The sequence below is a fragment of the Episyrphus balteatus genome, chromosome 2 (genome assembly GCF_945859705.1).
Source record: "Episyrphus balteatus chromosome 2, idEpiBalt1.1, whole genome shotgun sequence".
Classification (NCBI taxonomy): Eukaryota; Metazoa; Arthropoda; class Insecta; order Diptera; family Syrphidae; genus Episyrphus; species Episyrphus balteatus.
In genome coordinates this window covers 77,216,684-77,240,766 of record NC_079135.1, presented here as the reverse complement: position 1 = coordinate 77,240,766, position 24,083 = coordinate 77,216,684, and the positions used below count along the sequence as shown (strand labels likewise).

Sequence of the window (24,083 nt, the reverse complement as noted above, 5' to 3'; positions counted from 1 at the left end):
GTACTACTACGGAAGGAGCTTACTGTTTGCGTCTCCCTGTACGTGCCGTCGGGACCCTAAGTACATGATGGGCGCTGCTGGAATGCTGAATCGATAATATTTTTTCCTGAATTGTCGTGTTTCGGGGAATGAATTTTTCTGTTAAATCAATAAAAAAAATAAAAACAAACAAAAAACACATTTAAATAAAATAGGTTTCTTTATTTTTCTTTCTTGGAATGCACCATAATGCAAATGTACTCGGTTGATTGAAAAACAACAAACAAAACAAAAAAAATGAAATGTTAATTGCAAAATTTATTTTATATTAATAAAGTTTTTATTTTGTATTTGCATTAAAACTCTGCCTGATTATAATTTTTTTGTTGTATTTTCCTAGTAGTCAGATGTAATGGCGTTTTCGATTGGCAGTCCGGAAGCGTCCGGAATCATTCTGAAAGCGTTTTATTCGTACAAAACTCTCATACTCAGTTCTGTCTAGAAGCAAAACAGTCATACAGAGCTTATTCGAAAAATTTTCTTAAATTTGTCAGAACAGTTATAAAAATCGAATTTTAAATTCTTCATTCTTTATCAGGGAACAAGGAATCTGTAAAAACATGCAAATTTCCCTGGAATAAATTCAGAAGAATCTTTCTAGCACTTTTCAATTTTTAAATTTTAACTGATGTCGCGATAGCTGTAAACTTACTTTGGGAGACCATTTGCTGGTAGAGGCAGAGTTAAAATATTGGACTAAAATTTTATCATGGAATTTATATTTATTTGTAGTTGATTTTATCGCCAGTGATAAACGTTACACAGCAGAGGTACAGGCTCCTAACACATAAATCTAAAATTTTGGAAAAACTTTTAAATGCTGAAATTAACCAACAAATCAGTTTGAACAATTTTTAAGTTGTCATGGGAGTGTACGAAAATTGGGGTTTAAATATGAGGTTTGTAAAAATTAAGGCATGAAGAAGGCCTATCAGATATATTTAAGGCAATGCTCACTATTCCTGTGAGTTGTAGTCGGGTTTAAAGCAGGCCACCTGAACCTAAATTCTGAATATTCCGAAGCTCTGAATGGTCAGAACCAAAGGTCATCTAACTTTTTATGACATCTGACCAATCAAAGTCTTAGAACTTAAGTTCAGGTAGTCAGCTTTGGACCAGCCCAATATGAAAACGCATTACACTTTTTTGTTACATTAGTTTTCTAGATATGCCAAATTTTAAGATTTACGTCCCAAATTTAAATTTGCAAATTAATGAGTTTGACAAAAACGGAAAATCGCAGCTGTTTCGATAGCGGTTTGTATTTGGAAATAAAATGTCAATGGACGAACGAAGAAGCAGTTAACTTTTACGCCGACACCCAGTCGGCCTACTACCGCGGCTAAACGCCAACCAAACCAACCCAACTCAACCAACCCTACAACTGGACATCCGGGTCTGAACACCCCGAGGACAACCTAGACAGCAGACTTTTTAAATTAACTTTTAATTCAGGGGGTCTATTACGTAATACGAAACGAGCGGCAAGTAAACGATAATGAAGTAAACGATAGTCACGACAAAGAGCGATTATGTAAAACGAGAAAGGCGTTTGGCCAAACTAAACCAAAAAAAATATTTTTTTGACGCTCACATACATTCTAACGACAGACGCAATAACATTATTAAACCTAAACGAAAACGAAAGTCAAACGATAGGCAAATAGCAGTCGTAAAGATTAACGAGTATCGTTGAAATAAAACGATTATCGTAATACGTAATCGCGTTTGAACGATAACGAAGTAGTTTCAACGATTATCGTTTTACAAAATAGGGCCCCAGGCCATGAAGCAAATCTTTCGCACAAGCGAAAACGTTTGTTCGCTTATGCGATACAGAATGGCGCCCCAGAATATTCTTCCTTTTTCGTTTAAATTTTGTTCCCTTTTTGTTATTAATGATGAAAAAGCGAAAAGGGTACAAAATGTCGGGAACATTTTTGATTGGAAGCCTTTTCCCGAACACATTTTCCCGGGAGTTTTAATTCAGAATAGGCCTGTATATTTTTATCGTAGAAAGTTAAGCCTTGTTCATATTCTATATTTTTTAATATCCATGTTATCCTTTGAAAGTAGCTAGTAAAGGACTCATAACTTGTCAACCACCTCCAAAGAAACGCAGCTAATTAGCCCCATCGTGAGTTTCACGTGGAATTTGTTCCACTTTTAACACGTTGACTGCCACCGAACAAAAAAAAAAGTATCCCCTGAGGGCCAACCTTTAACGTTTGTTTTAAACGTATCTCTCTGTGTATTTAAATTTAAGTAATAAGTGTTTTTGATGTGTTTTAAAAGTGTGATCACCGTAGGGTCACATGGCCCCTTATGTTAAGTGCTTGTGCTTATTCCTAAGTGACCCACCGGTGGGTCATATCTTCTTTTCTTTTAAGCAATGTTCTGACTGTGACCCACCGGTGGGTCACCTGGCCTCCTGGGAAACTTTTGCGTGACCCACCGGTGGGTCACTTGGCAGTCAACGTGTTAATATTTTTGGTCGCCCGGAATTTTAAAAGGTATTGCGAGTTTCTCTCGAAGGGAATTTACATTTTTCGCTAAACTAGTTACTTGTTTGGCACCAACATTAGCTGTGTTTTATTTTTCTCATGATCCGGACAAGGCTGCCAGAAATCATGATTTAGCATGATTTTCAAGTTTTTTGAACTAAAATCATGTTTTAATGTTTTCGTGCCCAAAATCATGTTTTTTTTTCAATCCAAAAGAAAAATCTTTATAATCCAACAATTTATAAACCAACAATCTTTTTCACTAGGTGAACTGTTTTTTTTAATAAGTTATTCAATACCTAAATGAAGTATGTATATATGAAATTAACCCTAACGGCCATATTATTCACTAGTTTAAAAAATACATCTGAATGTAGAATTGTCAAATGTCGAAAATAAATCCAAATCCAAAATAGTTATCTCGATTTTAACTATGAAAATAGTTAAAAATGACTTTTTTCTCTGTATGAAAGTGAATATTATGGAATTGGATTTATTTTTGGCATTTTTATTTCCTTACATCCAAAAGTATTTTTTAAACTAGTGAATAATGGCCGTAAATGAGTACAAATTATAAACTGATGTATGTTTTCAAGTTTTATTCCTGCCGTTTTTGTAATTTAAGTTATAACTACAATGGCCAAAATGACAAAAGCAAACAAAAACTATAAACTAAATTTTTGAAGCCAATATCTATGATTTCTGCACCATAAAATGAGTTTGAAAATTTTCACTTTAAGACTTTGCAAAAAGTACCCTGTGTAGTTATACCTTTGATACTTTATTAATAATATTTTCGAAAATGAACTCGAAATAATTTGTTTTATTCCCCCCTAGTCACGATGTGGATGTTCACTATCTATCAATTTTTGCTTTTTTTATAAATCACTAGCTAACCCCCACCCGCTTCGCTGAGTGCACTTTTGTAAAAATTGAACCTGTTTGAAAATAATTTGAAACCAATTTATAGTACCTAATGCTTTTTGATATACAACATTTCTTGCATAACGAAAAAAATGCGGTTAAAATTACATGCAGTGGTTCCGCTGTGCTTGAGTCTTGAAGCAGAATTTTCAGATGTAAAATATATGTACATTGTCCAAATGCACTGCTCAATGAAGAAAAGCTGCGCTGGATAAATTTCATGTATTTGAAATGAAAAAATTCGACAAACTGCTTCGTTACTGCTTATGTAGCGTTCTATTTGATCATAGTGATTTCATTATTCCTTTCAACAGATTCTAATGCAACGCAAGCTATATCGCGCCCTTTATCACATATTTGCATTTGTATTTGATAGACTTCACAGAATTACAATACTCGAATTTATGTTGGCTTTGAATGCCTTGTATAATATCGGTGAATATGGCACAACTTCAATATTCACATTTTTCACTTTCACGATCATTGATTTCCCATTTTCTTGAGTGGAACGCCTATGATATAAAGAGTATCCATCATTTCCAGTAACTGTTTCTGATATCAAAGCTCTTGGATAACGTTTCGAACATTTTGCATCAACCACATGGGAATTACTATTAGTCTAAGAGCCTACAGCAAATTTTGGGAATAGAGTGATAACCAAAATGTGAGTAGGTATGCAGATTCATAGCCTTATAACGAAATCAAAAGTCTGGCAGCTTTTAGTCGCAGCCTTATATGGATTTCGGGAGATTAGATATGGCGAGTTTTCCAATCAATGTGAGTAGGCTAAATTAACACAAATTCACATTCTGAATACAAACACTGATGTTCTGTCATTTCCCCTAAGCCTGAAGACACCAACCTTGACGATGCGATCTATGGAACTCAAGATATAGGTTGTTTTAGCGGCATTGTTTTCTAGACTTTTCTGTTTAAATTTGTGTTTGTTTTTGGCTCTCGGTCTACATATATTTACCTATTGCTCCATATACTCCATGAATCACATTTTTTACAACAATCGCGAACAATTCTGGATCAATCGTAATGTCAGGAAGCTCCGCTGATATGATATCATCTATATCTTGTGCCATTATTATCTTCACCAGCCATATCAAAATGCATGCGGTAACCTTACTCTACTGAGTACATCCAGCATTGTACTTTCCCTAAACCTTTATGTTTAATGATAAAATCCATTAATGATTTTAACTTCATCTTAAACAAAAAATGTGCTATTATATCAATATATCATGCCTATCAGCAGGCGATCCAGGCAACAAAAGATCTTTAATTTGAATCTATCCCTGCAGGCTTTATTTCCTTTTTAATATGCCAATTTCACCCGTGTGTGTTATAACCTTTTCTTATTTTTTCCAGTTTTAATTGACCCACTTTATAAGATCGAAAAACAAAAAAAATTGCAATTTCACTTTGAGGAAGGTATGGGGGACATGCTGCCCCCCTGCAACCCCCCTGCTTGGGCACACTATAGTATTTAGGGTGGGTGTCTTATTCCAAGTGAAAGTGCTTACCTATTATTCAAATTCAGAATGAAAAAACAACCGTGAGGCTTAATGCCTTTTTGATGTGGGTGTTATTGCCTCTTTTAAAAGGAAATGAAGCCTGCAGAGGATGTTTTGCATACATATCCACAGCATATTGATTAAACAATCTCCGGCACAACAAAGTATGATTAAGTTCATTTCTGCGAACCTGTACGTATGTATGTATGTAGGTAAATTTTGAAAATTATTTGTTTTACTAATAATTATTTTGAAAGTTTGTCTTAATAAATTTGTTCACAAATTAAGCTAAGTTAAAATTTTTAAAAAGCGAAAGTGTTTTTTTACTCGTACAAATTGACAGCTATGTAAAGATGCGAGAAAAGGTATTATTTTTTTTTGATACAAACCATCTACATATTAATACCTTTCAAACAAAAAAAAAATTACCAAAATCGGACCAGCCAAACGCGAGTTTATCGGCCACACACACTAAACGAACTCATTTTTATATATAAGCAGCCCTATTTATAAAATCATCATAGAGAGTACATAGCATTATGTACTGCTTATAATGTATTTAAACAAAAAATTGTGATTTATAATATTTATGCAACGTTTAATAAATATTGTATAAGCTAAACGCGTTTTTAGGTTGTTTAGAGCTTGAATAAGAATTTATTTTGCTTAAATGTCATTTGAACTTCACATAATTTTCAAAAAAAAAAAACATAGCAATGATTTGTATGTATATTTTTTTTCAAGAATTTATTTTTTGACAATTTCATTTCATTTTCATTTCAAATAAAAAATTAAATGAAATTATTTTGTTATTGTTTGTGATTTTTGGAAAGAAGAGTTGGACAAGTGAGATAAGAGTAGGTTTTACAGACACAAGTAAGATTCAACTGTAGTTCCATTTGGCTCAAAAATAATAAGAAAATAATTTTTGTGATAGTGAATGAGTTAGTCAATAAAATTGATAACAATGGAAATGTTTGTCAAGTATGGTCCTGTTTCCTAAAGTTGCTGCGAAAAAAGTCTAAACACTTCAACCGTTATGATTTTAATAAACAAACATATCATCGCATGATTTCAAATCATTATTATATCTTAAAACATGTTTCTTAGGATAAAATAATCATCGCAGAAAAATGAATAAAAAGTAAGTATACGCCCGAGTGAATCAAATCAAATAGAAAACTGCTTAACTGTGTAACTGCTCTTCGTTATGATTTTTTTCTAGGTTTAAAATGCACTTTTCACTTAATTATCTATTTAAAGAAGAGCCTGTGACACATTTTTTTGGGTCTCCCTATTCCGTCCGTGCGTCTGTGCGTCCATCTGTACACATTTCCACAACGTGATATAATTTCCTGATTTATATATATTATATGACATTGAAAACTTTCACAGATGGAGTTGTTTGTTGTTATAAAAAGTACTTATTTTCCTTTTTTAGTACTTATTTGGACACAAACCTAGCATAATTATAATGGCTAAGAAAATGTTTTAATAAATAGAAATTTATGTGACGTCGCATAGAGGCTACGTAAAACTTTATGCATTGTATAACTATACAGCCGTTTAGAGTTGTTTAGCGAAATCTAATAAATAAGGCTGAAGATGTTTTTTCAACTGAAATCATGTTTTTTATCATGGCAGCACTGGATCCGGATCAGATCATTTATTTATTTGCGAAACAATAACAAATCAAAATCCTACTTTTGTTGTAATGCTGATAAAAACAATGATCTGATCCGGATCACGAGGAAAATAAAACACAGCTATTGTGTGCAAAGAGCTACCGACTACCTCGCATATTACCTGAAAAAAAAGTTGAAAATACCGATAGATGTCCGAGCGTGAATAACTTTTCGCCTGGGACTCACAATGGATGAAAAGTGAAATTTTCCGGGTGGAATCTTGTTCACGTGAAACGATAGGGCTGAATACTTCCGCTTATTAACTAGAATTGCCATAAGTCCTTGAGATGTTCGATATAGCATTTTGTTCATATTTATTGAGAATTACCTAAATGCTAGTTTATTTCGAAAATTCAATAAAGATCCCACCTCCGGTAGGTGATCTCCAACGAGTAAAGTCAAAAAAGTGTTGCTCTTAAACTATTTGAATGGAAGAGGGTATTTAGTGCGACCTAGAAGCCATCATAAGCAATTGCTCAGATAAAAGTCAAATTATAATTTGTATTTTCCACAAACAAACTCCTAGAAAGTATTCAATTTTATTTTTATGCAAATCAATCAGTGTACATTATTTTCTAAAATGCTTTTATAAACGCAAAAACCAATAATTAATTACTTTTTCATTTTTTTTTTTTTGTTCTATTGAATTCATGATTCTTAATTATGTATAAATATAAGCGAGCTTTTTTTAAATGTGCAAATTGGTTTTTAACTAAAAATCACTTTAATCAATGCCGACGAAAGAGGACTTTATGCAATGCATCTATATCGATTTCTAGTGGAATTTTTCCAGGTGGCACTCGATTTGTGGTATTTGAGCTGTAAGCAAATAAGAAAAGAAAACAAGTACAAATGATGATGGTGAGATAATGATGCATATTTTGGTCATTTTTTTTATTTACTTCATAATTTTTATTGCAGGAGCAGTCGGTTTGCTGGATGAACGAGGATTCACCAGCAAACACTTCATGGGTTGCCCATCTAATTGTCTATTGTGATATGTCTCGACAGCCTTTTCTGCATCCTTCAGATCCTTATAGATGACCTCAGCTATTCCCGGACGCACTAGACGTGATTCATACAACTCGCCTAGATCTTCAAAGAGCTCCTTTATGTCTCCCTGAGTGACACTAGTGTTTAAATTGCTTACTACGATTCGGTATCCCGATAATTGAGAACTATTTTGTGGTTTCAGGGGGTTCGAGAATATTCCCATGGAGACATTACGATCGGGTGCGTGTTCTAATCGTGAACGCATTTCGTAGGACAAATGAGAGGCCGGCTGCGGAACATATCGCCTCGAAAACGGGGGACTCAATTGCCTTATTGTTCTCGATGGAGACATTTGGCGATACTGCCTTCGGATGGCATCATCGGGCGTGATTTCTGGCGGTGCCCTTGATATTGGAATATTGTACAGTTCAAAAGGATCACCTCCGTTGGTATCCCAAGGGTCCTTGGCATGTCTTTCGGCCCTGTAGTTGTCGTATGCGAGTTCATTCTTCACCGCTCGATTAATTGAAGCCGCATACTCCTCTGCAAAACAATATAATTAGTAAATTTTTCCTTATTCCGTGACCTTTCTTTATTAAATAAATGTTATCTTCTTCGTTGGCTATAGGTTTTATTTTGATTTTAATTTTTTTTTTTTGTCGACGGTTACAATCCTCCTCCTTCTCAGGACTCTAAGAAAAATAAATCTAAAAATTGCTATTATATTCAAATTTTATACTTATCTTATTTCTAAAAATTGCTATTATACTTAAATTTTATACTAATCTTAAGATTTGTATCCTAATGGCTTTCTTATAACTCTGACTTGATTTCTTGGTATAGATTTTCGCTTTTGATCAAATATTTAAATCTCAATAACAAAATGTCTTGAAAAGGACGTTTTTAATCATTGAAATTTCAAAATATAAAAACTTTTTTATTTGTTAAAGGCTTGGTACCCGAGCATTTCTTTACATATCGTCGGCGTAAAGCAAAATTGTTCTAAGTCCTTAAGAAATCCTATGGACTTAGAACAATTTTGCTTTACGCCGACGATATATACCTGGACCCTATTGCACAGACAACTTTGCACTTTGCATTTTGTAACTTTGCAAAACAATACTTTTCTGCAAAGTGAAAGTGCAAAGTGTTTCACCAAAAATTAACTCTGCAATTTTTGATGTTTTTTTTGCAAAGCAAAAAGTGCGGGCCTTGCACCAACTAAAAATGCAACTTTGAGTAATTTGAAAATTTGCAAATAGTTTCAACTTCTTTTCGCTGTTGAAAAAGGTTGAAATATTCTTTTTTTACTTAAACAACGATATCTTTTGAAATTTTATTGTACCTTACTTTATAATTTGTTATTTTTTTGGTTATAGTTACTTAGATTGTTGCTTTGCTGCAATTTGTTTAAAGAAGAAAATGATAGAATTTTTATTTTCAATATAATTTTATTATTTTAACTTTAAATTGCAATCATTCATTGAATGACGCATAAATTTTAATAAGGTTGTTGGCAATTCTAGAGGAGGCTTTGTTGCCATAGTTTATTTATGTTTATAATATCGAACTATGGTCTTTTGTTTAGTTAAAATTTGTAACTATTTGACAGCTGAACATCATTCCTAAACTCCTTTTGAAGTGTGAAATAGCCACGATTCGTAACTATTTCCAATTCACTTCCATGATCTGAGTTTAGTGTGTTGATCTGTGAAATTAGATGTTTGGTTTTCAAGACAATTCAAACATTTTTAATTCTTTTATTAATCAGCGGAAAAACTAAATTAAAATGGAATTTTTGAAATTATATGATGGGAGAAAATTTATTTTGAATAAAAACATTCCTTTGGGTTATAATAATGGAATTGCATTTCCGAATTCAGATGTTTTTGGTAAATAAAAAAAAATCATTCAAATCATTAAAATCAACAAAAACGCTTTTGTAGAGCGAAACAGCACCCAAAAAATTAAAAAATCTGTCAAATATCTCTTAAAAAAAATGAAATCCATTGCTTTGATTGAAGTACTAACCGCTAGACTACCTAAACTGACAGTTTTAGGACTTGGTACTTGGGAGAAGAAATGAGTTGCTACCGATTTGTATACTAACTTTAGGACTAGGTCCGGTATTAGCGTTAGGACTCTGTGAAGAAATCGGATATTTAAAAGCTAAACGAACATTATCTTTGTTTGTAATATTAGCATCTTGAAGTCGATTCAAAAGATTATGAATATACAAACAATTTCTGTACAAAAACTGTGTTTTATTTGTAACAAAATTTGGTTGAACCAATGGATTAAAATATTGGTTCAATAATAGCCCTGTTCCATTGGAGGTGGTAATCTACTAATAGTAGATGTTTTGGTTTATCTAGTACTATCATCTACTCAAGCTCTTCTTCACGAGTAGATACGATTTGTATTCAATTCGTTGAAAGTGCGTTTCATTTGAAAATCGCTAGTAAACTACTAGTAGTACTTTGCCACCTCCCAAAAGAACAGGGCTAATATCTGTTTGCCTTAAGTATCTACTGCTAAGTACTTCTGGTTGTATTTAACTCTATTTCTTCTATAGAAAAAATGTCTTTGAATGGATTCAAAAGTACTAAAAAGTACTTTGCTGAGCCCAAAGAAACACAGCCAATGTTTTTATTATATTTATTGGAAAAGAATTTGAAAGCAAAGTTTCTATGATTTTGTTAATGTTATTCTGACGAAAGGAAATATCACTGATATCTTTTTCAAGACATTTTGTTATTGCGATTTAAAATATTTGAAAAAAAGCGAAAACCTATACCAAGAAATCAAGTCAGATTTATAACTTATAAGAAAGCCATTAGGAAAAAAAGCTTAAGATAAGTAGGTATAAAATTTAAATATAATAGCAACACCTCAATTTGTATCGTTGTTGACGCAGTAATCGTAACTTTTCTTCTTCTTCTTCTTCTTCTCCATTATCGACGATAGTCATGATCTCGGATGGGGTCACAACTCTCCCACTCTACTGCTTCACACTACGGCTCCGCATGTGGGGTTCGCCTGTGGCCTGTGGTAACTTTTCTACAAAAATTTACTTGAAAAGTTCAACTTTCAATGCGAAAATTCGATTAACTAATCAGAATTTAAGCCTTATTGAAAAAGTGTTGATTGTTCAAAAACTGCGAGATATGTCAATTTTAAATATCTAACAAACTAAAAATCCAAACAAATATGTCCCATTTTTTCGAAATAAAACAAAGTTGTATAAAGAACTAAACTTACATGAGGAGCTGATTTCCAAAACCAGCTATCGGAAAAAAATCGGAAAATGAGATATGCATGTCATTTTTTAGGTCTTTTCAACGCGCGTCTGATTAAATCAAAAATAATTTTCTAAAAAGCACACAGAGATAGTAATTCAATGTCAATGAGGAGTTACAAAAGTAGTTTTCGTCATTACTTATTTCCGTCCGTCCATCTGTACACCGTGCTAGGACCTAAACGGTCTAACGATTTTAATTAAATTGTGTGTAGGTAGGTACTTAAGGGTTTTAGTAAACAATATTTAGAATCTGTGTTTTTAGTTTTTTTTTTTTTTTCAAAAATTTGGATAATGCAAATGGCGTTGTGGTTTTTTGCGAAAATTGACTTATTTTTTAGCTTATTTCGTACCAATTTTTTTCAAAATTTGCAGACTGTTATTTCTTATCATTTAAAAAATTAAATATAGAGCTATTCAAATAACAAAAGTAGACACTCCAAATTACAAGAGCAAGTACGTGCGATCCAGAAACGCATTTTAATTCAATTCCATTTATAAAAATGTATTTTTGTTTCTTGTTATAAACTAAAACATTGATATTGATTTACAAAATTTAAAAAAAATCGTGATTTTACCTGCAAAAGAAGATTTTTTAAATAGTTTTACTTCTAAAAGAAGACATAATTCAATTATACTTCCAAAAGCAGATATACCGACTTTTTAATAAGGAATTTTCAATATAAATACTTAAGATATATTTATTTTAAAAACTTTAATTTTATTAAAATTTCGTAAAGAATAAATTTGTAGAAGATTATTTTGCTCTATATCTTCTGTATTACGAAGTAAAGGTTTTTGGCATTTTACTCAGAACTACCTTCAGATCAGATAGCTGGTTTTGGAAATCACCTCTTCATCATGTTATAGATGAAAAGTACTTTGTGCTTATTTTCCTTGTTCGATCACTTTGAAATGATCGATTAAACTTTAAAAAAATAATATTATTGAAAAGTCAAATGAAAATTGTATGAAAAAGAAGAATCTGGAGTTCATTGTAAGTTATACCTGATTCACAATATTGCGATGCGAGACGACAAGACGAGAGCGTTGAGAGAATAAAATTGATATCCATTTTTGGGTGTTTGGCCAAATAATTTCCTTATTTTCACTGACATTCTTCTATTTGCTGTCAAAAATAAATAATTACAAAAAAAAAATCGTAAGATTACCAAATGGCTTACGATTTAAATGGCCAGGAAAAAATTTCGTCTCGATCTCGTCGTCTCGCAATATTGTAAATCAGGCATTAAATTGCAAAGGAAGCTAGCCAAAGTGGCACTCAATCTATCATACATAATAAGTTTCTTAGGATCTTAATAAATTAACTTCTATTTGTTTTGTTTCATATCAAATAGGTATATTTTATTGAAAAAAAAGGACCCCGCACTATTTGTATGAAAAAGTGGTTTCAGTCAAATGCTCCAATTTTTTGCACAGTGCTTGCTTTTGGAATCCCGAACATAGGTCACAACAAAATCGTATGACCAAATTTTGAGTTTTCGCTCATTAAAAGTGTACCCCTTCGTACACTTACCAAGTTTACCAGAAAACTCTTACATTTTATGATAATTTGGAAAAGCTTAGTGTTGTTAGTTTTGGTTTTCTGATATTTTCGCTTTTCATCTCAGATTGAGCCTACAAAATATTTACTCGGTCATTGCAACCACCCTTGTTTTAATTAGTTGCGTTAATCGAGAATGTACTGAATATTTTTAGAGTTCTGAGGAAGATTGTAACCACAATCGAAACGTCGACAAAAAAGAAAAAATTGAAATAAAAATTAGACCTATAGCCAACGAAGAAGATAACATTTATTCAATGTAATTAGTGTTCTCACTTAAGAACATGAGGGTTGGATTTTTACCTTCTTCCAAACGCTCCATATTGTCATAGTCAACGTACCCGCGAGGTACTCCTAAAACTTCTGGTATACGTTCACGTTCATTGAGTCCGAATTTAGCATTTCGATTGCTAAGAACTCTTGGCACTGGCGCTTTTCTATTCCGTTGACTTGAGCTAATGATTCCTTGCTTCCTCACTAAACGGAGACGAGCATCACCTCCGGTCCGAGTGATTTCGGCCAATTTATCACGGGCATCACGAATTTTCGAACGATTTCTCTCAATAATCTTCAATCGTGCATCTTTTATTCTAAAGTCTTTGGTGAAGACTTTCCCGGAAGTGTAAGGTGCACTTTTACTGTTAATTGAAAAGACAAAAAAAAAAGGAAGAAACAATTTTTACATTTTTTGTGACAAAAAAATGCTGGCTTTACAACTTTTTTCTTGTATAGAATTCGCAAACTTACAAAGGCACTTTTTTCACAAAAGGAGGTGTAATTTTTTTGGTTTTTATAATTTCATCTAAGCTCATATCCATTGTAATGATGATTTAAGTAATTTATTCTTTTGTAAAATTTCTTAAATCGAAATGTATTTTTGTTAGTTTTTTTTTTTTTTTATTTTTGAGCAAACCAACTTTCTGACACGAACTCACCACGAAAAAATAAACAGACAGAGAGAAATGAAGATGCAGCAGAAAGTGAGATGAGAAATGAGAGTGTTCATGTTTTTTAGCTCGCTGTGCACAAGCCACATAATTTGGTGAAAGCGTTCAGCTAAATTTAACATTAGCTTAGTGGTAGAGTTCAGTAAGTGCAATGAAATGAGGACATGATTGAAGTGGGCTAAATAATTGAGATACTACGGATACCTTGAATTTTTCATAAATTATGGTGGCTTCTTGGTGTTTCTCCACCAGCCTTCATCTCAAAATCCACAATTTATAAGTGAACAAAAGAAATGTGCTATGCATTTTTTTCTCGCTTAATTATGTGGAGACTTTTTGAGAGAAGTACTAGATGGCAATATGAATTTAGCACGTGAAACTGCGTACAAGAAGGATTATAGCCTGTTTTCACTACAGCCCAAATGAGATAATTTCGCAAATTTAGTCAGTTCCGATTTCAAATTTAATTTTTTTTTCTATACATTTTGACATTCGAAATGGGGTAAAGCCTAGCGTTGCTGCTGCGAAACGAAAAATGTTCAAGTCTCCAAAGTCGACAACGAAATAGCTAACGAAAAATATCATCGAGTATTTCTGTCAAAGTCAAAACAAAAAAAATCAAAGTTAATTTAAAATCAAGAAAAATGAACAGAAAATAATTTTTAAGGCAAGAAATAAATGGATTAAGGCTTAACTACATTCACCACCTTTTGAAAAAGTACAAAAGTGAAAATTGCGCAAGCGCAATTTTTATGTAAAAAAGAGTAAACAACATGTTTTTTGGACGAAAAAATAAGTTTTCTGCATCATTTGTTTTTATTTCCCAGCCCGAAAAACAATACAAAAATGCGTTTGAAAATTTTTACTTTTGTACTTTTTCACTTTTTGAGCCAATGTAGTTAATACTAGGGGTATTCACGATCTGGTGCAACAGGCCTAGTAAAAGTGTAAAATTTTATTTTTTTTACAATAGATCGTGAACGCACCTCTTCTTATCTATAGTAAATATTGAATGGAATCCATGATATGATTTATATCAGCTTCACTCATTTTTTTACGGAGTTGTCTTTCCACCGATGCTTCTTCTATTTTTTTCAATTTTTTTATAATTTCATTCTTTGTTGTGTTCGGGTTAATTTATTTTCACAAATTACATCAAAAGAAACAAAATAAAAAAGAATAAGAATAAAAAAGATAAACTGTTCATCATGGGCGACACGCGACGGCGAGCTGCAATCTGTCAAAAAAATTTTACACCATTGTATTTTTATTTTGCAATAGGGTTAGGGTATAGCAAAAGTGCAAGACCATTGTAAAATTTCAATCCATATCCCAACTAACATTTCAGCTTCGTTTAAGGTATTACAAAAGCTACATTTCAGCTTCTTTTAAACTTTAGTAAGGTTGTTGGGCATGTTGCTGGTTAGTGGAGGGGAAAGGAGCGTGGAAGAGGAAGAGTCGGTAAGGCAGCAAGACTACCATACCGTGACAGGAACATCTGGAAAAGGAAAGAGGAACACCAGGAAAAGGGAAAGAGTGTCTACTCCCGAGAACTTGGCCTGCTTGCTTTGCGCAGCATCAGCTCGTCGGATGTGGGGGGGATCTTGTTCCCGGAAGTAAACTTCACCAGCAGCCAAAAACATAAATCAGGCCGGTGTACTAACAACTAAACTCAAAAGTTGACGCGGACGAACGTTCACCACCCCAAGGGCACTGCCGGTGTTGTTGCAGTGTGGCCTTTTACCCACCCAACCATGAGAATCCTCGGCCATTTTGGATTCTCCCAACTACGTTGTCGTTCCACTGGAAATCAGGTCCTTACCATCGTTGAAACTCAGCTACCATCAGCACCCCTGAAAATTTCTTTAATGAACCATCGTTTCACTCAAGTGAAACAAAAACAAAACAAAACAAATTATCACTTGTTCTTTTTAACATGGGCGTCTCAACTTTTATTCTTTACAAAAATAATTTTTATCAGATGAGAAATAATTTTAAACATAACTTAAATTAACAGAAAAAAAAAATAAATTAACAAAAAAAATTAACTAACCAAGAAAACCAAAAAAAACTAAGCAAAACAAAAGAAAAATGTAACAAAAAAAAACGATTCCTTTTCGAGGCAATGAACAAAAAAAACAATCAGGATACCCTTTGTGGTACCTACTCAAATACACAAAAAAGACGTCCCAGGATCCCCAACCCCTAGAGAGCTCTTTGGAGGTCCTAGCCCTAGGAAAATAAAAATTTCGAAATCCGCGTGGACCCCTGTGGAATTATTTTTTTTTTATCACTTACAATGTAAATTTTAATATTTTTGAATTGTAAGAAAAAAGAACCAAAAAAAAATATATTAAAAAAAATGTAGTTAAAACGCCAAAAAAATAAATAATTAATAAATAGAAACAACACAAACACATAAATTTTAAAAACGGTCCCGTTTTTGTTGGACACGTGTAGATGGGGTGAACTTTCTTTTATATTTTTGGTAGATTTCCTTTGTTTTAGGTGTATTTTTGATTTTTTTTATTGTTTAAAAAAACTCACTGCGACCTTTGTTTTTATTATTGCAGGCGAGTACTTTCGTTTTCTTTTTAGGGCAATTCAGGGGTACTTTTGTATAGACCAGCCCTCAAGTCTTACTGGGTGCTTCGATGGACGGCCTAAGGCTCCCTTCGCAAAGCGGTGTCGAAGTCAGTTGACTGTGGACCAGGACACAATTTTCTTTCTTTTTATCCAAAAAAAAAAGGTTGAAAAATAATGAATTTTTATAACGGTGCGGCGGCCCAGCCCTTTTATGACAATCTGGGACCGCCGATAATAAACCTAGGAAATTCGCTTTGGTTTAAAACTATTCAATAAAAAAGTTGCTAAAAAATTTGCAGAACTCACCACTTTTAATTATTTTGCAAAATTTATAATTTTGTTCACCACAAGTTAGTACAGGAAATTCAATAAAAAAAATTTCAAACAGATCTTTGTGATTATGTTCTAAAAAAATTTAATGCAAAAAAGAAACATTAAGTACCCACTCAACACTTGGTTTTTATTTAAAAAATTACCGAAAAGAACTTTTCACCACTATCTATTGACTTTTGTTTTTTTTTTTTTTTTTTTATTAATTTTGTTTTATTTTCTTCTAAATAAATTTTTTTGTTTTTGAATTTAATTTGGGTTTATACCAATTTTTATTTTCGTTTTGTCTTAAAAAAACTTTGGCCACAATAGCACAACCGATCTGTATCTGGATTATTTTCGAATGACACGAGTTCGGTGAGATGTCAAAAGCCCGATCTTAAAGAAAAAAAAGTAAGGGAAAACCACTTTGACAGTTGGCGGAGTACCTCAAAAAATTGGTACCGCATGTTAAATCTAACTGGACAAACATCACCCGATTCACATCTCTCAATATATGTAAATCTTATATACACTCATCTATGTATTGGTGAGCATTTCTATATTCCCCTTTTCTATCTTCGAATTCGAAATTCAATATCGGGCACGTTCATACGTACTAAACTGAACACTCATATTAGTTTGTTATAACCAGCAACCGATAGATGGCTTGTTAGGTTAAGGGTGTTATTATACTGTCCTATTCAGAATGGGAAGTTAAACTTTGGTTTGTACCTAAAACTACAATTATAACGCGTAACATGAACATCAACAAAAAGTACGTATTGAACAAATAAAAACAACTAATTAGAGACACCTTCGGACCCGTTTCTGAGCCGAAGTCGGACTCAGCTCCGTCTGAGGCGGAGTGGATTCGGACCGAGGTCGGACTTGTTTGCTTGAAAGGTAGGCACGAATTGACCCATCCAACTCGACCCTCATGTAACCATATAAAGTACGAAGTCTGAACCATTGTTGATCGGTGTCAGTCCATAGACTATAATTTATTAAACATCAAATTCGAACATGGCACATTCAACATGGCAGGTAGGTAATAAAGACTTCTTGTTTTGTTTATTTTTTTGTTAAATATTATTATTTATAAAACTCATATTAATTATTTTGTCTTTTTCAGGTTCTTTCAACAATTTCTAATTGGAGTACTCATCCAGGGATTCGTCACAAGCAGGTAAGTTGTCCAAACATTTTCCTCTAAGGAAATGTTTACATTCCTTTTTTTTTTTTTTTTTTTTTTTGTAATTAATTCTATTTCTGTTTTCATTCTAGGTTTCTTGCCTCGATTGGAGGCAGTTCCCCAGGCGTCCGCAACAAAATTTGCTACTTATTGGGATATATTCCCAATAAGGAGTAAAAATAAACGAAGTGAAGTCGGTCGCCTGGAACATAAAAAAAAACTTGTGGATGGTTATGCTCTAGGCGGTCGCAGAAAAAACTACGATACTTCCTATACCGGGATGCAACGCAGGTAAAGGTATGTAACGGCACATTTCCCTTTTAAATGAATTTCCCTCTTTGATTAATTTTTTTTTTGTTTGTTCGTTTTCAGCATCATAAAGTGTGACGTTCAGCATCAACGAAAGGTAAATACTATCCGCCATGGTGTCCAAGTTGGGATAGTAAATAAATTAAAGAACAAATAAGAACCGAAAAAACTACAAAACAAAACAAAACGGATATACCAAAAACAACAGAAAAATGGGTATGGATCATCGACATAAACAGGACCATAAAAGTGAGTGACTACTGAGTCATTTACATTCATTCAATTCGGGTACGTACATCATTTTGTCTTATTTTAAGTTGCAATTGTGGATTTAAAGTTTTGTTTCTTTTCATTATTTTTTTTTATGCGCTGTGGGGAAAAACCCACGATTGAAGCCGGGCACAAAAAAAAAAAGGTGTCTAGGTATCGTCTATTTTATTACAACAACCACCGACGCCGCTTCAGTGAAGGTTAGTACCATACATTTCTATCTCATTCAAGCATTAATACTTTTTTTTTTATTTAACAGATTGCCTCTATTGCTGGAAGTTAATGGGCTTTACCCAGATGAAACCCATCAGAGTTGCGTTACAAAAACATTTTTCAACGAATTTTTCGACAAAAATAACTGGTGAGCATTTTAAGTATTTTATTTTAATAATATTTTAGTATTAAGTATTAATTAAACACATTATTAAACACATATATAATTTAAACATTCAAATCAAATAAGTTAGTAAACAAATTATATTAAATAAATACATGTGGTAAAAAAAAATAAACTTAAATCTAGTATCACAGTTTTGTAAATAGTCAGTAAAAAAAATAAATATCACAGATCGAAAAAATAAATTAATTAAGCTAAAACTATCTAAATAAAAGTAAATATCACAGTTTAAAAATATAATTTAACTAAACTAAAATTAAACTAAAATTAAGTAAATATCACAGATTATAAAAAAAATTAACTAAATTATCAGTCTTTAAAATTCATCAAATTTTTTTAAAATCACATATGCTTTATAGTTTTTATCGCAGTACATAAGTATATAATTTAAATTCTAATCAATACATATAACAAAATATCAATAAATAATAATAAATAACATAAGTAAAACTAATTTTAAGCATGCAGTTAATAAAATTTATAATAAAACATAAAATTTCTTTGTTTTTATCAAACATTTTCAGGTACTTTTTAGATTTTCTTAGATTTCGGTTATAGCCTTCACTTTTTCTTAAAATTGGGTTTCTTTACGTTTAAAAATTGTTAGAAATCGGCAAATTTTTCGAAATCGGTTTTCGAACTTCAGATTAAAAATCATTTTAGCTCGGTTTATTAACAAATATGTTTACCTTTAGTTAACAACAATTAGAACACAATATAAATCAATAAATAGAACAATAAATTAAATACTAAATTCATGCAACACAAATAGAAACAAATAAATAAATAAATAATTCGTAGGGACTTTAATAAGAAATGTAACTAAAAATTTTAAAAATCGTCTTTAATAGCGTTTACGAAACAAAAATTTAATTTTTTCATTGTTTTAAATCTTTCGCGTGAAATACTCCAATTCTTTTGCCCTTTAAGTTTTCTAATTCGTACATATTGTTTCCAATTTGTTTAATTATTCGGCATTTGACATATTTCGGCGAAAGTTTCGATGACAAATATTTTGAGGAATCACTTAATATGAAGTTCCTTCGGTAAACTTCTTGTCCAGGCACATATCTCGTATTTTTCGTTCGGACATTGTATATTTTCGCCGATTTCTCATTGGCTTTTGAAATATTTTCACGAATTTGATTTCGAATACATTGCAATCGACTTTGTCGGGGAAGAATTAACAACTCGTTGTCGTCCATCGCGTTCAACTTTTTCGCAAGTTCATAGCTACTACCGTGCATCATCATATTAGTGCCAAATAAGGCATAATATGGGGATACACCAGTAGCACTATGAACTGCACTCCTTAACGCACACGCTATATCGCTAAGATGCGTATCCCATTCTCGTTGATCATTTTTAAGGTATGATCGGATAGCAGCTAACAACGAGCGGTTAACTCTTTCCGACGCATTCGATTGCGGTGAATAAAAAGCTGTTTTAAAATGCCTTATTCCGTATTTGCTTATAAGATTTTGGAACTCTTTTCCTACAAATTGTTTTCCATTGTCAGAATGGATTACGTTCGGAACTCCAAACATATTAAAAACGTCTTCCTTCAAAAATTTTATCACTTTCGAAGAAGTTGCATTTCTTAAAGCTTTTAATAACACAAATTTGGACAAATGATCTAATACAACGAAAACATACACATTTCCTAATTTTGACCTAGGATAAGGCCCTAAAAAGTCAATGTATATTTTTTCGAAGGGACGGTTACTACAATAGGACGTTACAATTGGGGGACGGGTTACTTGATTTGACGCTTTACATTGTTTACATACACTACAATTAGAAACATATACGCGAACATGCACAGTCATATTAGGCCAATAAAAATATTGACGGATCCGGTCTAAAGTTTTGGCTATTCCACCATGAGCAGCCTTAGGGGGATCATGAGCCCTACTTATAATTTCTTCAGTCAGACCTGACGGAACCCAAAGAAGCCAAGAATGCTCTAGCATCTCTTCTTCTATTTCAGCATCTCTAATCATTCGCTGGATACGTTCATTTTCTTCTTGGTTAGCTTCGTGTGCCATTTTTCAAAATTATAATCAACTTATTCAACAAAAACAACGAATATGTGAACGGATTTGAAAAATAAACTTCTACAAAAGTGGTGAGTTTTGAACTAATTAATTTTTTTCTCTTTCCCTTTTTGTTTTGAAAAAAATTTTTTTTTCTAAAAAACTACTACCTAATATTATTCGATTGAACAAAAAAATAATGATATTGTAATGAAAAAAGAAAAATGTAAATTAATTAATAAGAAAACCTTTCACCAAAAATTTAAAAAAAAATATGAAACTTGTAACAAAAGAAAACGTAATGTAAATCAAAAACAAAAAAATGTAATTAACAAAAAAAACTGAATAAATATAAATAAATAAATTAATAAATAACGAAAATAATTAACGAAAAATGTTTAAATAAACGAAAGAAAATAAATATAAATAACGAAGAACGAAAATTTGTAATAAATAAATGTTTACTTAAGAATTCAAGATTTTTGAAAGTCTTTGAAAGTGACCAAAAACTTAAATTTCGAAATTTTCAAAAAAGTAAATGTAATTTCAAAAAAAAATTGAAAAATCAAAAAAAAATTATAGTTAACTATATTATTGTTTTCAAAAACTAGTAAACTAAACCTAAAAGGTTTTTCAAAAACAAGTTTTGAAAAATAATTTATAATTCAAAAGGAATTGCGTAACAAAAAGAACTAACACTAAAAACAAATTTCCAAATTATATGTTTTGAAAAACTTAAAGTAATTTAACTTTTAAAAAAAACTTAAATTTTACAAAAATTTATTAGAAATTATTTCTAAAATCTCTAATATCAGAATTTTATTTAATCGAAAATAGCTGTATTAGAAAAATTAAGAAAAGAAACAATTGTAAACTTTAACAAATAAATAAATAAACAAAAAGATACTACACTGAAAACCAAAGTTTTTCACTAAACGGAAGAATCTTAACTTTAAAAAATTTTCAAATAATTGCTTAATTCCTAGTTTCAAAACTGAAAATTTAAAAATTCTTTTTTTTTTTTTTTTCAATCAAAAAAAGATAAATTTCATTAAGAACCAAATTAAGTATTTCTTAACTGATCTTAAACGAGGCTTAAAATTTCTTTTAGCAAAAAACTTAAACTATTTTGAGAAAATTCTCAAAGAAAAGAAAACTTAACCAAAAAATAACGAAAAACGAAAACAGATATCAAAAATCAAAAAACTTGAACTTCAATTTTGTATTATAGTATTGTGTATTTGTATTATTTTATGTTTTGTGTGTTTGTATTTATTTTTTGTATTAGAGTTTTAGTATCTCCAAAAACTTAATTTTATAAATTTTTTTTTTTTAAGTATTTTCACTGTTAGTTTACTTTGAACTAACTAATTATATGGTATTTGTTAACGGTTTTGTCTCATAAGCATACGGGGTGCTTCAGGTAGCTTAATCAACGATGTTTGGACCCGAAGACCTGGAACGACTTTTCTGGAACCGCTACTAGGGTTTAGAGACTTCAGACGGACTAATTTCAACTTCCCTCTGGGTGGTGAAATGGAAGGATAAGGAACAATTCAACAAGTTACATTACGAAGTTATTTTTTCCATACCCGCAATTCAAGTCTGCCTCTAGGGCTTTCGTTGAAGACCTGGCATTGGATAAATAACCACACAAACAAGAGAAATGAATTTAAAAAATTCGAAAAAAAAAAGAATTTGTTGAACATCATGCATCAATGTCCGACAACCTGCCAAACACGGTCACTATTTCAAAAAGCTTTTATAGAAAACGATATAAAAGGATAAGAAAATGAAAATGGTATAGAAAAGAAAAAAAAAGATTAAGGATTGGGAAAAAGGAATACAAAACAAAGGTGGTAACTGAAATTTACTTCAACTTCCCAGAGCCAGTCGCAATTCGAATCTAGCATGTCTGAGACTTCCTAGATGAAGACATACTGAACCCTGAAGAAATCGCTGCAAATTCAGATAAACACCTAACACATATCAACCGCAGTCACTGAAAATTTTCAATGAATCGTCGCAATTTACATGAGTCCGTCAGTGACCTTCCCTGTAAAGACTTACGAAAATTAAAAATTTTCAGTAAGTGTGGTTGAGAACTATAACAACAGAAAAAAACAGAAACGAATACTACAAAAATCTAAGACGAATGCCTTAGACGTTGGGCGCCATTTTGTTGCTGGTTAGTGGAGGGGAAAGGAGCGTGGAAGAGGAAGAGTCGGTAAGGCAGCAAGACTACCATACCGTGACAGGAACATCTGGAAAAGGAAAGAGGAACACCAGGAAAAGGGAAAGAGTGTCTACTCCCGAGAACTTGGCCTGCTTGCTTTGCGCAGCATCAGCTCGTCGGATGTGGGGGGGATCTTGTTCCCGGAAGTAAACTTCACCAGCAGCCAAAAACATAAATCAGGCCGGTGTACTAACAACTAAACTCAAAAGTTGACGCGGACGAACGTTCACCACCCCAAGGGCACTGCCGGTGTTGTTGCAGTGTGGCCTTTTACCCACCCAACCATGAGAATCCTCGGCCATTTTGGATTCTCCCAACTACGTTGTCGTTCCACTGGAAATCAGGTCCTTACCATCGTTGAAACTCAGCTACCATCAGCACCCCTGAAAATTTCTTTAATGAACCATCGTTTCACTCAAGTGAAACAAAAACAAAACAAAACAAATTATCACTTGTTCTTTTTAACATGGGCGTCTCAACTTTTATTCTTTACGAAAATAATTTTTATCAGATGAGAAATAATTTTAAACATAACTTAAATTAACAGAAAAAAAAAATAAATTAACAAAAAAAATTAACTAACCAAGAAAACCAAAAAAAACTAAGCAAAACAAAAGAAAAATGTAACAAAAAAAAACGATTCCTTTTCGAGGCAATGAACAAAAAAAACAATCAGGATACCCTTTGTGGTACCTACTCAAATACACAAAAAAGACGTCCCAGGATCCCCAACCCCTAGAGAGCTCTTTGGAGGTCCTAGCCCTAGGAAAATAAAAATTTCGAAATCCGCGTGGACCCCTGTGGAATTATTTTTTTTTTATCACTTACAATGTAAATTTTAATATTTTTGAATTGTAAGAAAAAAGAACCAAAAAAAAATATATTGAAAAAAATGTAGTTAAAACGCCAAAAAAATAAATAATTAATAAATAGAAACAACACAAACACATAAATTTTAAAAACGGTCCCGTTTTTGTTGGACACGTGTAGATGGGGTGAACTTTCTTTTATATTTTTGGTAGATTTCCTTTGTTTTAGGTGTATTTTTGATTTTTTTTATTGTTTAAAAAAACTCACTGCGACCTTTGTTTTTATTATTGCAGGCGAGTACTTTCGTTTTCTTTTTAGGGCAATTCAGGGGTACTTTTGTATAGACCAGCCCTCAAGTCTTACTGGGTGCTTCGATGGACGGCCTAAGGCTCCCTTCGCAAAGCGGTGTCGAAGTCAGTTGACTGTGGACCAGGACACAATTTTCTTTCTTTTTATCC

General features: G+C 32.2%; 1 protein-coding gene and 1 long non-coding RNA gene across 5 annotated transcripts; one reads left to right on the top strand and one right to left on the bottom strand.

Moving 5' to 3' along the window:
* Positions 1 to 7,176: 7,176 nt before the first annotated feature.
* On the bottom strand, positions 7,177 to 13,556 carry LOC129912743 (uncharacterized). Of its 3 annotated transcripts, none has more exons than XM_055991135.1 (5): positions 13,466 to 13,556; positions 13,278 to 13,388; positions 12,834 to 13,168; positions 7,578 to 8,211; positions 7,177 to 7,494 (listed from the first exon to the last, which is right to left on the bottom strand). In XM_055991135.1, exons 2-5 carry the CDS (start codon positions 13,346 to 13,348, stop codon positions 7,404 to 7,406), a joined length of 1,131 nt encoding a protein of 376 aa, XP_055847110.1. In that variant the 5' UTR covers positions 13,349 to 13,388; positions 13,466 to 13,556; the 3' UTR covers positions 7,177 to 7,403. The 3 variants fall into 3 exon arrangements, with proteins under 3 accessions (XP_055847110.1, XP_055847111.1, XP_055847109.1); XM_055991136.1 differs by having other exon boundaries at positions 13,448 to 13,511; XM_055991134.1 differs by having other exon boundaries at positions 13,278 to 13,483.
* Positions 13,557 to 17,295: 3,739 nt separating this feature from the next.
* On the top strand, positions 17,296 to 18,519 carry LOC129912739 (uncharacterized). Of its 2 annotated transcripts, none has more exons than XR_008771897.1 (5): positions 17,296 to 17,419; positions 17,508 to 17,561; positions 17,660 to 17,864; positions 17,940 to 18,346; positions 18,406 to 18,519. It is a non-coding gene; the product is annotated as an uncharacterized LOC129912739 (long non-coding RNA). The 2 variants fall into 2 exon arrangements; XR_008771898.1 differs by having other exon boundaries at positions 17,379 to 17,423.
* The last annotated feature ends 5,564 nt before the right edge of the window (positions 18,520 to 24,083 follow it).

What these genes read in the sequence shown, in the direction of transcription:
- LOC129912743 (XM_055991135.1), bottom strand. Translation starts at nt 13,348, where the DNA reads ATGGATATGAGCTTAGATGAAATTATAAAAACCAAAAAAATTACACCT. An exon ending in TTTGTGAAAAAAGTGCCTTT is followed by an intron (nt 13,169 to 13,277) that starts GTAAGTTTGCGA and finishes TTCAATTAACAG; the next exon opens with TAAAAGTGCACCTTACACTT. An exon ending in CCTGCAATAAAAATTATGAA is followed by an intron (nt 7,495 to 7,577) that starts GTAAATAAAAAA and finishes ATTTGCTTACAG; the next exon opens with CTCAAATACCACAAATCGAG.